The 15,668-nt window shown below is 35.1% G+C and overlaps 2 protein-coding genes across 5 annotated transcripts; one reads left to right on the top strand and one right to left on the bottom strand.

Annotated features, from left to right (window-relative positions):
• Positions 1 to 2,452: 2,452 nt before the first annotated feature.
• On the top strand, positions 2,453 to 3,905 carry LOC122002348. The gene is made up of 3 exons (XM_042557488.1): positions 2,453 to 3,096; positions 3,175 to 3,517; positions 3,660 to 3,905. Exons 2-3 carry the CDS (start codon positions 3,224 to 3,226, stop codon positions 3,807 to 3,809), a joined length of 444 nt encoding a protein of 147 aa, XP_042413422.1. The 5' UTR covers positions 2,453 to 3,096; positions 3,175 to 3,223; the 3' UTR covers positions 3,810 to 3,905.
• Positions 3,906 to 4,315: 410 nt separating this feature from the next.
• Positions 4,316 to 14,157, bottom strand: LOC122002346 (regulator of nonsense transcripts UPF3-like). Of its 4 annotated transcripts, none has more exons than XM_042557486.1 (12): positions 13,782 to 14,157; positions 10,457 to 10,563; positions 10,173 to 10,268; positions 9,971 to 10,069; positions 9,703 to 9,782; positions 9,019 to 9,129; positions 7,971 to 8,121; positions 6,421 to 6,482; positions 5,646 to 6,345; positions 5,441 to 5,562; positions 5,309 to 5,362; positions 4,316 to 5,049 (listed from the first exon to the last, which is right to left on the bottom strand). In XM_042557486.1, the coding sequence occupies exons 1-11, from the start codon at positions 13,919 to 13,921 to the stop codon at positions 5,324 to 5,326; spliced, it is 1,707 nt and encodes a 568-aa protein (XP_042413420.1). In that variant the 5' UTR covers positions 13,922 to 14,157; the 3' UTR covers positions 4,316 to 5,049; positions 5,309 to 5,323. The 4 variants fall into 4 exon arrangements, with proteins under 4 accessions (XP_042413420.1, XP_042413418.1, XP_042413419.1 ...); XM_042557484.1 differs by having other exon boundaries at positions 4,316 to 4,997; XM_042557485.1 differs by having other exon boundaries at positions 4,316 to 4,920.
• Positions 14,158 to 15,668: the final 1,511 nt, after the last annotated feature.

The following is a 15,668-nucleotide window of genomic DNA, read 5'->3' as shown; positions in this document are numbered from 1 at the left end:
ATGTTGGGCTATGACTCGAGCACATGAGCAGAAGATGAGAGTTGAAGAGATGAGGATGTTAAGGTGGATGTGTGGACATACAAAGATGGACAAAATAAGAAATGAGAGCATTAAAGAGAAAGTCGGAGTTGCATCTATTGAGGGAAAACTCCGAGAGACACGTTTAAGATGGTACGGACATGTACTTAGACGACCAATAAATGCTCCAGTTAGGCGATGTGAAACTATGATAAATATGCATATCAAATGAGGAAGAGGAAGACCAAAAAAGACTTGGTTAGCAACAATAAAACAAGATAAAATATATTTAAATATAGATGATGATATAATATGAGATAGAGCTCAATGGCGTAAAAGGATTCATAGAGCCGACCCCACCTAGTGGGAAAAGACTTGGTTGTTGTTGTTGTTGTTGTTGTTGTTATTCTGAGAGTTCAAGAATGATAGTTTTTTTAAAAAAAATTTATAGGATTATTCAACTCCCTTTCTAACCGGCCAATATGATCCAACATAATAAAGTCAATTGAACATATATGGCTGAACAAACACATATTAAATTTATGATGCACTAATTGATCATGTCGAGGACTATGATACAACGGAAGGGTTTCTACGGTTCCAACCCTATTATGGCACATTTGTGGTTCATTATTTTTTTTATGATGAATTAACTGATGAATGATTTATTGAATAATGAACCATTTAAGTTGCTGTGAGAAAAACTAATGAAGTCAATGTGTAAAAATAAAGGGAGAAGACAAAAGTAAGATGCTTCTGTTTATCGCAAATAAACTATGACTATGCTAACTTTAGACTTATTGTCCTCTTTTTGACTCATAAATGTGGAAGGCTACACTGAGTCTTTGCGATTTTTGACCCACACTAAGAAAGTCTTTTGTTATTCTTCTTATATGTTTTTTTCAATTGTTTTTCCATTAAATTGGATATGAATAGTCGAGTAAGAACATTTGAGTTTTGTGCACTAACAAAAAAATACATTGTGTCCTAGGCATTTGGGCTATTACGCCGATCACATTAGAAGCATTTTATTATCTTTCTCTCAAAAATATAGAATTTATACATTTTATTTTCTTACTCTCTCGAAAATATAGAATTTATAGGTTGCATTTTTAAGTGACAAATACGATATCTTCTATGACACTTTCATCTGAACTTCATTGATAGTTACTTCACCAAATTTTATAGGCAGTACGAAAATGATATAAGGATAAAAGAATTCACATATTTCTATAATAATAATATAATATTATTCACTTTATATCTAAGTTTTTATGGATTTAAATCTTATTCCAATGAAAATATCTTTTATCTTTAAAACTCATAATCTTTTCAATTTTTTTCTAATGTGAGATTTTGATTATATTCCCAACAAACCTCCCTTCAAACAAAAGACCACTAATAATCCCATAGTCTGAGCTTCTCCTGAGCATATGATAATTCTTGACATGCTCTGGGTCTCTCCGCAAGAATCTGGTCACTCTTGACCTATTTCGGACTTCCCTGTAAACATCCGATTACTCTTGACCTGCTCTTGGTCTCCCCTCAACTTCGTTCAAGACCACCTCACATAATATCTGGTATGGGCCATGACTCTCGTCGTGATGTGCTCTATTTTCGGAAGATATGTTGACCCCACAGGTCATCCGAGTTGGTATGTGATGGGATGCTTGCCACATGGTATGGACCATGACTCTGATACATGCTTCTTCCAGTGGTTAGTTCGATGAAGAACAATCTGACTTTGATACGACTTGTTAGGAAAAAAAATCATATATCTCTATAATGATATAATATTGTTCATTTTAGGCCTAAAGCTCATAAATTTATTTTTGGACTCTACCTAAGAGGTCTCATCCTAATGGAGATATCTTTCATCTTTTAAATTTATGATATTTTTATATATTTTTAATGTAAAACTTTAATTATATTCCCAGTTCTTAAATTAACATGCCAATATTTGCATATCATTTAGGATCATCTTAGTGTTCTTCTCCATGTCAATCGTTTATTGTTTATCCCATTGACAATGTCTTCATTATGTCTAAACCATGACATTCTCCCTTTCCTTTCCTTCACTTTGCAAATGCACATTTATAGGTCGTTTAGGCTTTAATTAGTCGCTTCCTCAAGCGAACATCCTCATAGCATGGACCCATAAGGCTCATCAGAACCTAGCTACTAAAGCTATGTTGCTCCTTGTCACCTCTTCTTTTACCAAGAGCACTCTTTGCATCATATGTTTTTTCTTTCAAGCAAAGTTGCAATTCCTTTTCCTTTTCTTTGCTTGCATGTGCCCAAAAAGAAATCGAAATCGAAGAAAGAAAACTAGACCATTGGGTTTCACCACTGGACATCAATGTTTGGTTCATGTATTGATAAACAGATGAATCCTTTCATACATCCACTTGATTAATTTACTTTCTTAAGCTTTAGTTGTTACTTTACAGCATTCAAATGCGGTTTAGCCATTACACTTTGCCTTCCTTTGCAGCCTTTTGCTCTCTTTAAATAAACACCAAAACCATTGCTTTAGCAGCTTTTCTTGTTCACTTAGTGGCGTCCAACAATACAAGATTATGAGGAGACCTTAGTTTATGTTTTCTAGAAGATTTTTTTTCTTCATACTGACTGTAAGCAATTGTGCTAGTGTCAATATTGAAATCGAACTTAGGTGTGTCCATTATTGGACTCAAATTAAAAATCTAAATAGAACTAAACAACCAGTCTGAAGATATTAGTTGTTAACGGTATATATATATTGTGTTTGATTCAGTTTCGTTTCAACTGAATGGCCATCCTTTGGGCTTATGATGCTAATGAAAGCTTTGTGAACTTATTCAGAAAGTATAAAGCTCACTGAAGCAGCAAAAGCCTTCAAGATTCGTAATTGTTGGGCATTCTTTTCTTGACCTTCATCTACACAAATCTTTGAGAGCTCGACCTTCCATTATTCCTTCCTTGATTGTTAAGCCACTGCAAAGCCGACAAGAAGACACATCGCGAGCAATTGTTTTGCAAAATCCTCCTCGAGAAGGCTTCAATGCTTCTCATCCTTAACCTTCACTGAAATCCAAGGTCAGCAATCATTTCATTTTCCTTTTTTTTTTTTTCTGTTTGTCAAAACATGCTTCTTTATATATTGAATTTGAGCAGATTGAAGCAGTCGCAGAGTTGAAGAAAGTGTTTTATTTTTTGGAGGAAAATGAATGGACTTGGTGATCAAAAACCCAAGATTTGGATTGAGAATTCTGCAACTGGATCAGGAACAAGTGACAAGAATGCTGCTCCATTCAGGAACTATGGATCATCCATGAATTCTCTGTCCTTTGGATTTCTTGCCACTGCAATCTTGATTTCGATGTTCCTCATCATGGCAATCTTTGAGCACCTGTTCAGATCAAGGGCCTCCCACACGTCATCTCCCCTCGACGATGCCATCAGAGTGCGACAAGAGGCGGATCAGACTCAGGCAAAGAAGAACAAGAATTCACACAGTGTAAGTTGAGTTTAACATTAATCGCTGAAATGGTTTCTAGATCAATGCTTCTTTGCTTTTAGCAATTCATTTCATGAAACAAGTAAATTTCACCCCATTCGATTCGTTAAGGAGATCACTAAACCGATTTAGGTTGTTGCAGGAAACAAGTAGCATTGCAGTAGATTTCTCAGTGCTGATGCCAGGGCAGCTATATCCAACATACCTTGCTCAACCAGCTCCTCTGCCATGCCCAAGGGAAGGAGTCGTCCCTTGGCCTTCTCATCATCAGCCTTCCTTTGATTTTCCTTAGCTTTCTCTTCATCACGTGTCTGTATGTATCAGAAGAGCACTGCATCAACAATGTACTGGTTCCTTCTACATCAACAAAGCTACAGCTTTTGATTCATGCATGTTGTCTTTTTGTTCTTTGAACTAACGCATTAGCAGATCCATTAGCATCGCCTGTAAACATGTCGGCATAAGCTGATCTAGTAACCTGATCCATTTATGAGGATGGAGTCACACTGTTTGCAGTCAAAGCCGGGTGTTTTGATAGATCTTGTAGCCTATGTTGGATGATGCAACAACCTGACCCCTTTTTCTGAACTACTTCAATCAAGTCGGCTGTTCAGACAACTCTTAAGTGGTTCAAGATTGCTCTCCAATTCTACCTACAACTAGGGATAAAAATTCACAAGCTAAGAAATTTCAGCTGGCGATGATTCAAAAGGATCAAGTTTTTTGGATCGTAATATCATATATACGCCCGACAACCAATCTTTTGCAAGGGAAACAAAAACATGAAGGCATAAAAGGTGCATCTCTATAAACCAGTCATTAGCAACTTTAATGGATGTAGTACAAACCATCAATATCATCCACAAACGTCAATGGAGGCACTTCTCCACTGCCCACTGTAAAAATACTGATGACAAACTTATATTTGTCAAGAAAATAGTTCCTACCATTACACAAAGTATTCGCCAAAATGAGTACCCAGAAACATAATGGTCATGCACGCTTCTCGAACCTATAAACAATGGCTAGAAAGCAAAACCAACATACCCCCTCAAGCATTATTTACATTTTTTTTTTCACCAAGAACAATTGCTCCGGATGATCCCCTCACTGTCATGCATAAAATACTAGAGAAGTTCTGCTGGAGGTCTGCCAAAAATACTTAGCAAGCACAATGGAACGGGAGAAAGCATTTGCATTCAAGGCCAACAACTGCCAACACCATCCTTTCGCAAACTTAAGCTTCAAATAAATCATATTCACAGCAAATTGCAGACCATTAGCAAATTTATTTCACCTTCCAGGCTGTTTAACTCATGCTTTTTGTTACTGACAAGTTATAGCTGTACTTGTGGACCAATTTGGTAATAGCAAACTTCAAGCAGCATCTGCCCAGAGAAACGCTGCCAATGTGCACTTTACATAATCAAAAACTCGCAACAATGAGCTCCAAACAGAACATTTGCAACAATTGGATAAACTGCAGCATCACATATATCCTGCTGTTAAGTAGATCATAGACAAAGGAAGGCCTAATACAAGAAAGCAAAGATGAGCAGTTATGGAAAAATAAGGGTGGGGGTGTTGCAGATCAAGGTTGCAGACAAAGAATTTGCTGCTCTGTTAGTGTTATGTATTAAGGAAAGATACTAGAATTGCAATCTTGAAACATATATGAACCTACTAACAAAGGATGCAAGTATTTACATATTTATAACAATGGCTCTCTAATAGTGAAGTTTTCCCTGAATTGTTGACTCTCAGAATCAAACAAAATATATAAACACTTACCATTCAGTACAAAATTCATGAAGCTGAGCCAGACTTCTGAACCCATACTTGTCGCTGCACATAATTTGCCAAGATTAAGTATAACATTGTAAAATCTCACTGGCTGATATTCATTAATTCATGATATTTCACCTCATGAGAATTATAGACGGTAGGACCTCTCTTAGAATTCTTTCCTTCTGAAGCATTTAAAGAGTTATCTACATCCTTCAGACTACGTAATGATCCACGATGGCGAACATGTCTATGAGAACCTGAATTATTCACAATCATCAATCATGCAAACTAAAGGAAGAAAACACTATACAGTTTGTATACAAATATAACAGGGCCTCACCATTTTCAGCTCCAGAATAATCAACTCGTCCACCTCTGTGAACCTTTATGTCTTCACTTCTACTTGCATAAGAAAGATCTGGTTTTCTTTCTCCATAACCCAATGATGATTCATAGACAGCAGGCAAGTTATTGCCACGTCCATTGCGGGTCTGAATAGCCATCTCATCCTCCCTAACTTTCCCAAATGGCTGTTGAGATAAGGATAAGCTTTCTAAAGAATTTGCTGACTCTTGGGATGCTTCGGTAAGCATTCCATCATTAGATTGAGATCTATCTGGACGACGAAGAGGAGCCCAAACACCACAATCAGGTCTGTCTCTATTCCTAGTTCGCCTTTCATGCTTTTCACTGGTTAATACAGAACCATGTTTGTTGTTTACAGCAGCCTTATCAGCTACATATTTTTTATCGTCATCAGAAGCAGATACAAATGGTGATATACGTGGCATGTGATCTTTGGAATTCAAGCTTGCACAGGGAGGTCGAGACGAATGCTTGTCCTCTCCATTTACCACCTGCATTTGCTGTTCATTATGGGTCGTATTTATATGTGGCACATCTGTACAACCTTCCTTTGTAAGTATGCTTTTAATGATCCTTCCACTCGCTTGGTTCTTTCTAGATGTTAAAATAGGTGAACCTTTGACTGAAGATGTTACAATCTGGTGTTGTGCCCAAACTCTAGAAGCCTGGCCAAACTACCAAGCAATTGTTATGACTTATCATATAACAATGATCAAGAATACAGAAATTACACACCATCAGTTGCTTACATCAGAAGATTCTCTCTCCTTCCCTTTCAGGAGCACAATTCTGCTTTTTCCAGATTCAATTCCTGGGCATACAGGAACTCCAATAATTCAATTGCTGATTAAGAGAATAAAGCCAACTCATACTTCGCTTTTACATATAGCATATAATATATGTGTATGTTACAAATGTTAAGAGTTTTTGACACCGGGAGTGTTCTATTAAAAGTACAGATATATGAAGCAGTTGAGAGGAAAAGTTTTTCCATTATTCTAGCAGTTGAGAGGTAAAAATTGCATTACTCTATAAAAACATAGTAATTCCACATATGTTCTATTGGTTGTCTGTGGACATGATCACATCATTTAAATATATTTTCCCTTATTATACATTTATTGATGTTATACCTAATTGTTCTCACATATTAGTATTTTTATCTTATCCTTTCCAGTAACTTACCATATGACATATTTAACGTTTATATATGTTCCTAACCATCCAACAGTATGGCAATTTTATAAGTCTTTAAAATTTCCTTTTAGTCGAGGCACACGACAAGCACACAAGATAAACATTTCATGTCATTTGATTCTTTTCTTATTATTAAGCCTACATATCATATATATTCAATTTTTATTTTACTTTCTAATCTAAAGCCTTTAGTTTCTAAAATATTTTTCTTCTTAATTCAATCTTTAAATTTAATCTAATTACACTCATTTAGACAATTTCGTCAATAAATACAATACACCAAAAAAAAAATAAAAGTTTATGTTAAATATGGTTGATTAGTTCATCTAGTGCTATCATAAAAAAGATGGGGCATAACGTTGATTTTTTTATGCAAGAACTAAACTTTAGTATATGAATAATAAGCAAAGAAAACTTGACTAGCCAAATAGATGGAGGTAAAATTCTTATAAAAAAATAGAATTCCTCAATACATTATGCCAAAATCCAATATCAATAAAAGCACAGAGAAACTACCAAACAGATCCCTCTTTGTCAAACCATAGTCCCTTCCATCAAACATCCAGAAGTCCAAAATTCCATCCCCTTATCCTTTTCAATAAAACCCAAAACTTCTTGTTCATGACTACATCTAAAAAGCAGATGATTCAAGCTATCCACCTCCCCGCCACAATTAAAACAACAATATATAGGACAATCAACCCAACAATAGGAACCTTATCCCAAGCAAACTTTCAATCTATAAATTCAATCTATAACAATGGTGGAACATACAATCTATAAATACAAAGTTCAACAATATGTAAAAGCTAAAAATAATCAATCAATTATATTGTAATCCATCCACAAGGAAATACATCAGGAACTAAAATACAAAAAAAGAATAGGCAATTATATTTCAAACAACATACACTGTGTGTGCACGTGTGGAAAATATTCACAAAAGATTGTAATGCCCAAGACTATTTAATTATTAAAGCTAATGGTTGGACAACAGCCTGATGGATTTCTGGACCTCATAATCAATAGCAGAGGACTTAGAGCAGCCAACCAAAAATCATCAAAAAAGATGTTTGCGTAATCAGAATTGAACATAGCATACCAAATTCATCTTCCACTGCTTCCTTCTCAATTGTAGAGTTTGCAGAAACAGATTTATCCATGGCAGACACGTGGTCTTTCTTCCTTGGCATCAAAATGTATGTTGGTTTGTCTTTAAGGCCTCCTTTTTTCATGCTATCCCTTAGCACATACTGCAAAGAGTATAAAAGACATGAGAAATGATTAAATAGAAAATGATCATAGGCTTCAGGAGGATGAATGGAAGGAAATGCTAGATTACGGATATTGATGGATGTTCAGAAGCATTTTTTGCAAGTATAAAAATAAGTGTTGACTTTTCTACCATCAAGTGCTGAATGGTTAAGTATGATAGAATTCTTAAGTTGCATAATCAAAAGTATCAGAATGACATATGGTTACTTTACAAAAAAGTTCAAGCCAGACTATGACATGTCTTGTTTTTCTAACAGTGACTTTCAAATGATGCAGGAGAAAGAAATGTTGCTAACCAAGTCAGCATAACCCACTAGAGTACCTATTCATCACCGAGGATCACATCAAATATGATGAGATAAATTATCGCCACACTTGTATTTGAAGAAACATCCAAATGTATCGGGGAAAAATATTGACCTTCTCCTCCATTCAACACACTCTCTTCCAAGATGACACAAAAAAAAACAATCACACAACCCAACCATTCAGGCAATCTTCACAGCCTGTTACCAGGTCTAGCCAATCTTGAAGACCCAGATCATGCCTAGGAAGCTAAGTAGGTACTTCCTAGGAAGCCAAGTAGGCACCTCAGGTCTACTTTTTCTCTTAAATAGCAATTTTTTCAGATAATATATCATGACTTTCCATATTGGTGATTCTATAAATGTTGGTCATTTCACCAAACTCTGCAGCGGCCATCACTAGCCATACTAAGGGAATTGATCATTTGGGTACAAGTGTAATGTTAATGACATCAAGGACAAGGTTCCTGTACTGAACAAGCAAAGTAATCAGAAACAAAATGCCTCACATTCATGCCCAAGAACTTGAAGGACATAAAATCAGTTCAAACTGAAATAAAGAATGCATACAGTTGAAGTCGCAATTCTACGCCTCTCAGAACCTCTTTTTGCAGAGGAATTTGAAGTGCTAGCAGAAACTCCCGAAGTTCGTTTACTACCTTTACCACTACCAGATAATTTCTGCGGAAATAAAAATATTTGAACTTGTAAAAATATTATACCAAAAGCAGCAAAAAGAAAAAAGTGTAGCGAGTTTGAAATCCAAACAATTATATGTATCCAAATAACAGAACTATAAGAGTGTATATGAAATGAAACCTAATTCAATATTTATTGAAAAGCGTCTTAAAAGTAATAGAATAGATAAGCAGCATCAGGATTTATTGAAGTGGGCAAAATAATTTCTTGATCATTTTGTTAAAAAAATAAGCATAATAAATATAGAAATCATTGTTATATTCACATTCATAAAATAATAATTCCCATTAACATAGAGAACCCAACTGTCAAGCTTATGCCACTCAGAAAGCACCCTCATGAAGTGTCTAAATGGCTAGTCAGCCTCACAATACAAATGACCACTCATCTTGCCAAGGGAAATAGGCAGCCCCAGAATCTAAAAGGGTCGACCATGACAAGAATTCTGAAGTTTACCTGGCGAGTTTAAAAGCTAAATGACAATGACAGATAGCTACATTAAACACCATAAACTTGATACAACATAAATTAGCAACATTGGAGATAATATGATACCTGAGAACCATTTTTAGCTGCTCTTTTTCGTCGAACAAAATCCATTAATGGTGTTACTATGGGTGTGTCCTTCGTAGTGCCTGTGTAAAAGAAAAGGATGGAATATAAAAAAAATAAATTATATATATATATATATATATATATATATATATATATATATATATATATATATATATATCTCTTAGTTAAGCAATGTGATTTGGACAACTACTTTCTCAGCACTATCTAATTAAGATGGTAGTGATTGCAGCTACATTTAGCCACTGACCCGCTCTTTCAGCTTCTTTCCTCTCTAACTGAATTTCTGCACTGGGAAGATGTTCTACTGGCTTTGATACAAGTTCAAGAAACTCAATGTATTCAGGATCTGGAAGTTCACAGGAAAAACAGCTAATTAGTAAGAATGGAAAGGTGACGAGCACAAATCTAATAAAGTTTGACAATATGCACCAAAGTTGAAAATAGATTACCCTTAGATATAGTCCCTTCACGGCCATCTTTCTTTAACCATAGCTTTGGAATTTGTTGAGATGGTGCATACTCTACAAGAGCCTTATATTGAGCACCTGGCATGAAATATTTCAAGAGCACATCATAAAAACACACCTTGAAAGTAATCGAGTTTTAATGGTTTGTTGCAACCAAATGAACTTAAATATACAGAGGAAATCTTACAAGGTAATCATTCGGGAAGTTGTAACAACAAAGTAGGTCAAACAGAGAAAAGCAGAGTGAATGAAATGATGTTAAATACCCTTCTCATTGACGAATATGTGCCCATCAAAATACTCAGCAAATTCAACCACATCTTCTGGTTTTCTAAAGTTGACATATGCTCGAGAATGTATGTGGTCCTTTTGGCTGCAGAAATTCAGCAAATTTGGATATTAAATCTAAATCCACAAACTTAAAGTAGGAACTTATCAAACAAAAGAGACGACAACAACAACAACCAAGCATTTTCCCACTAGGTGGGGTCGGCAGATCAAACAAAAGAGACAGTAAGTTAATTTATCATGGTAATATTCACAAGAATAAAACATGACCATAAAAGGATAATTTCATAATTTATATTAAAAAATACATATTAGTCTATTCTTCAACTAAGTGCTACAAAGTACAAATGAATCAACTTTGGCATAAAAATAGTCCACACGAGGGAAAGAGAGGAGATATGAAAAGATTTAAGGAATAAGGAATTCACAGACACAACCAATCAACATTGACAAGAGATGTACAGGCTTGTTCATCTATTGAGATATAAACAATTTTCCTCCAAATGATAGGTGAAAAGTCATGAACATGTCATAAAAATTACAGTCCCACAAAAGGCTTGGAATAAGGTAAAAAATGACTTAAAGAAATAATGGAAAAGGATATAATCATAATATAAAAATATCAGATATTTTTAAAGAAAAAAACTTCACAATATTACTAAAAGTAAAACAAGCTTATTTTTAGCCTTATGCTAATTTTATTTTGGATTGCAAATAAAGATTAAAAAATGTTTTACATACAATCTTAGTTGTGATAATTTTGCTAATTTGTATAACAATTAAACATTTCATAATATTATTTGCCTAAAGCTTTAAAGGATGTCAACTATACAAATTTTTTTTATAACTTCAATAGGTGGATGAATTATTTGATCATTTCAATAATTTTTAAAAAAATAGCCTTCTTCAGTTTTAATGCATTTGTATATTGTGTTCAAGTATCTAAGATTTTCCTATAGGTAGATGAAAGATCTCATTATTTCCATAAGTAAAATAGTTGTATATCGCTTTTATGTGTCTAAGATTTACATTTATGAAGATGTCATAAATTGAAAATCATGGAAGAACAATCCTTCCAATCATCACCATCTCAAAATCATCATCAAGCCATGTTTGTCCCAACACTCAGCTACAATTTCAATGACTAGAAAGAAGCCTTGGCAGGCCAGGTGGGCCTTTTATGTGCTGGAAAGAAACAAACACTAAAGTTTATTTGATGATCAAAACTTAGCAATGACTTTTCTGATGATTTCTTTCCGTTAGAAAAGACTAATTCTTGTGATTGTTAAAATCAAAACTAAGTTTTAATGTGGTAGAAGACCTTGTAACTGTTGAACATTTGTTTTAAAAAAGATAAACATTTTAGATATAAATTATATGTATGCTACTGGTAAATATGACATTCTACATTGCCAAATTATGTGTTTTTTTATGCATATTTGCTCCTATGTGCAATTATGAACTGGCCACAATTTCAATAGATAAAAATATGACCAACAAAGACATTCTACATAAATCCCACAAAGTATTCCCTCGCCTAGCTCATATGCACTATGCAGTGAGTCAACTGCCTGGAATGTCTTTTAAAACCTTGATCAAGACATCCAGTCCCATTTTTGGAAAAATTGGTTGGGAGTGGAGACAAGTTGTATTCCGAAAGGATTAACGAATTGGCATTTAACAACAAAGACAGTGATGATTAAGTTCCAACTCTCCTTTCACCATTGCAAATTCAAAATACACATTCAAGTTTATCAACCATGGATAATATAAAATATTACAACCAGCTGAGAACATAAGAGCTGATAAATCCATCCTCATGAAGCTGGATAAGATTTTCAACATTCTCAGTCGAGCATAACCATTTATCACCTGTGTAGGTATAGTTTTACAGATTATATTTGTCACGGACCAATACTCACAAAGTCAGGAAAGATCGTCTCAGCGTTGTTGATCATATCCAACACAGCCCATTTCAGTGGATTGGCTAGGTTCACAAACTATTGTCCAAACACTAAATAACATGAAAATATTTCCTAGATTGGCTGAGTTCACAAACTATAATGCAAACTCTCTCTCTCTCTCTCTCAAAAAAAAAAAAAAAAACTAAATTTGCAAATTATGATCAAAATTGTAGCAGCTCTGCCCTTGGGGTGAAGAAATGTCAAATGAGTAACAACTCTCAACTTCTCAAACTATTACTTTTGTCCAATTTTTCATCATTGTATGGCTCAGATTAAAAATGTAGATCATATCCTTACAAGAATACAAACTTGCCAGTTGGAGCATTCCCACCACTGGCAGTGCTTGAAGCATGCCCATGCAGGGGAGGGCTTGGGATTAAATGCTAACCACTCAACTGATTTAATTTGGTTTTTTACCTCATTCATTCAGATTTCCCTCAATTTCAATTTTCAGATAATATTATCATTGCATTGCACGTATAGCAGGCTTTGATGGATGAGCCACATGGATGAAGCCTATTCAAGATGGCCTCAACCATTTCATCACATTGTGTGAATAGGTGGTAGTGATATATTAGGATGATAATAAGAATTTGAGACTAGAGCGATTGTACTTAGTGATGAGATTTTGAAACATGATGTATGTCATTTAGCACTAACTGAAAAAACACAATGTGCATGAACAATATTTTGTATATTTTGTTTTTTTTATATGACTGATAAATTTTACCTAACCATTTATCATGAGTTAAATCAGGTCAGCCACTAAATTTAGAACCCAAAAAATTGTAAACAAGAGTTTTATAGGTAAATTAAGTGAAAAATACAGAAACAGGTTTATTTCAAAAACATTAACATTATCCTACTGAAATTTAAAAAATCTAGTGCATTAACTAAATTAATTCAGCTGTATGAATGAAAAGGAAAGAGAAGAATAAAATATAAGCAACAAAATACTTCAAATTTAAAAATTCAAACGACAAAAGTTAGAAGGCAATTGACTTCTTATGAAAAAAAGATACCGACACGAAGATCAAAACCAATTTGTTCCAGTGCAACTAGATATAGATCCGTATATAACTGAAACATAGTGCCAGAACAATGGCCACGAAATTAAGCCTAAATGAATCCCTTTGTCACACAGCCCAACCCGATGCCGCCTGCAACCTAACCACGATCCCCACGCTGGATTTCGGCGTTAAATGGTCCCTACAAAACCCTATCGAACTCACGACTTTCATAACAGCAAACACCAACCCAACTTCGTCCAATGGGAACACAAAAAAAAAAAACATTTTTTTAAATTTATTTTCAAAAAGGCATGATAATGTTCCCTTACCTGTTCTTCCCAGGGCGAAAGCAGAACCAATCGTAGCGACCCGCGAACCTGCTGTCGATCTGCTCCACCAGCGTCGTCTGAGACATGGACGGCGGCAAGCGCCGAACCGCGACCTTCGTCCGGTCCGTAGGATCCTTCATGTGCTCGATTCTAGAAAACCCTCCAATTCGACTGAAAATTGACACTCCCGCTCCAAGATCTCGTTGTTCCCGCTGCGGTAATCCTCCCAAGGGATCGATTGGGACGCCAGGAAGCCCTTGGATCCCGGCTAGGGTTTTTCCCCAAAATCGGGTTCCAATCCGACGAAAGCCGAAAGGAATCGAACACGAATCGGTATGACGGTATTAAGGTCCCCAGCGACTACTCGTTAGGAAGACAGATGTTTTATATGTTCGCTGCAAATATGGAGTTTTATTAAATTACGTATTTAGCCAGTGTAAAACGGACCGCCCTGCGGGTAGGTCCGGCCCGAATCGGGCTCTGGTCCAGCATGGTCCTTTTATTTATAAATTAATAATAATAATTTAAAATTTTAAAATATTTTCTAATAGAAATATCAAAATAACTTTCATATAATTAAAATTAAATATTTTTAAGCATTAAAATTATTTTTTCATAAAAAAGGAGAGAATTAACACGTAAGAATAATTATCTCTATGACGAATTCAAGTTTAAGTCTGGAGATTTAGTGAGTGTTATGAAGGTTAAGTTATTAATTAATTTATTTATTTTTAATGAAAAGTAAATTATATATCATAAAAAAAAATTAAACTAAACATGTGTCGAAAGATAGTTATTTGTTTACAATGAAATATTAGATCTATATTAGATTTGAGAGTTGTCTAAGATATGAAATTATATATATATATATATATATATATATATATATATATATATATATTTTGAGTAGTCAAAATCATCCTACCATGTGTAGCGAACAAATTAGGGTGTGCGCAAACTAAAATACCTGCTCTGTTAGTGACATAGTGCACATGACAATCAAAAGCCTTAGCTCCAGTCCTCCGGTCTACTCATCCTCAGCTAATTGTATCATGACATTGCCCAGCGGTCCGCTAGCATCCATATCCTCATTCCATACCGATCGACATGTAGAAGAGGGTGCATAGTATCCTCAATGTAGCCCTCCTCCTATCCTCCAAACTCTCGACCCACTATCATACCGCCTACCTTTCCCCTCTATCAACCAGCAATGCATGCCTCTCATCATCTCTGGAGGTCAACTTAGACACCTTTGATCATATCTATATGCCTTTGATCACCTCTACCTCTGGAGGTCATCTCAAACACCTTTGATCACATCTGCATGCCTTTGGTCAGCCTATCTATCATAATGTTTACTATCCACATTCAATTTTAGCAATTGATCAATTGTTAACCGATTTGATTTGTCTTTATCACTAGTCATTTATTATGGACTAGATAGATCTTTTTGATAAATCTATTCATTTGCTTTAAGCTTTTTGGTAAAACCTTAATCTTAAACGGATTTGATGTGTTTTACCACGAACTATTTATTGTAGACTAGATAAATCTTTTTGATAGATTTATTCACCATCCTTACCTATACACCCTCAAAACAAAACAAAAAATAAATTCTTTCACTCCTCGCAAAAACAAAGTGTAGACCTTCCCTAACAAAATGTATGCTCTCGCCTCACAAAACTCTGAATGTAAACCCTCTCTCTAAACAAAAATGTATGCTCTCACACCTCAGAAACTCACTAGCAAAATGTATGCACTCAGTATACTCCATCCAAGGCTGCGTGTGCCCCAACTCCATCCAAGCGGATGAGATGCTCCTAAGCGGCTCCATCCAAAGCTGATGCGGCTCCAAAAGCTGGTGTGGCTCCAGAAGAGTGCACCATC

Source organism: Zingiber officinale, chromosome 7A, assembly GCF_018446385.1.
Source record: "Zingiber officinale cultivar Zhangliang chromosome 7A, Zo_v1.1, whole genome shotgun sequence".
NCBI classification, from domain to species: domain Eukaryota; kingdom Viridiplantae; phylum Streptophyta; class Magnoliopsida; order Zingiberales; family Zingiberaceae; genus Zingiber; species Zingiber officinale.
The sequence above is the reverse complement of the archived record's forward strand: the minus strand, read 5'-3'. Positions and strand labels throughout refer to the sequence as shown.

Coding starts and splice junctions, on each gene's coding strand:
- LOC122002348 (XM_042557488.1), top strand. CDS start 3,224: ATGAATGGACTTGGTGATCAAAAACCCAAGATTTGGATTGAGAATTCT. Junction 3,518..3,659: donor AGAACAAGAATTCACACAGT/GTAAGTTGAGTT, acceptor AGGTTGTTGCAG/GAAACAAGTAGCATTGCAGT.
- LOC122002346 (XM_042557486.1), bottom strand. CDS start 13,921: ATGAAGGATCCTACGGACCGGACGAAGGTCGCGGTTCGGCGCTTGCCG. Junction 9,130..9,702: donor CAGCTAAAAATGGTTCTCAG/GTATCATATTAT, acceptor TTATTTCCGCAG/AAATTATCTGGTAGTGGTAA. Junction 6,346..6,420: donor AGGAGAGAGAATCTTCTGAT/GTAAGCAACTGA, acceptor ATTGCTTGGTAG/TTTGGCCAGGCTTCTAGAGT.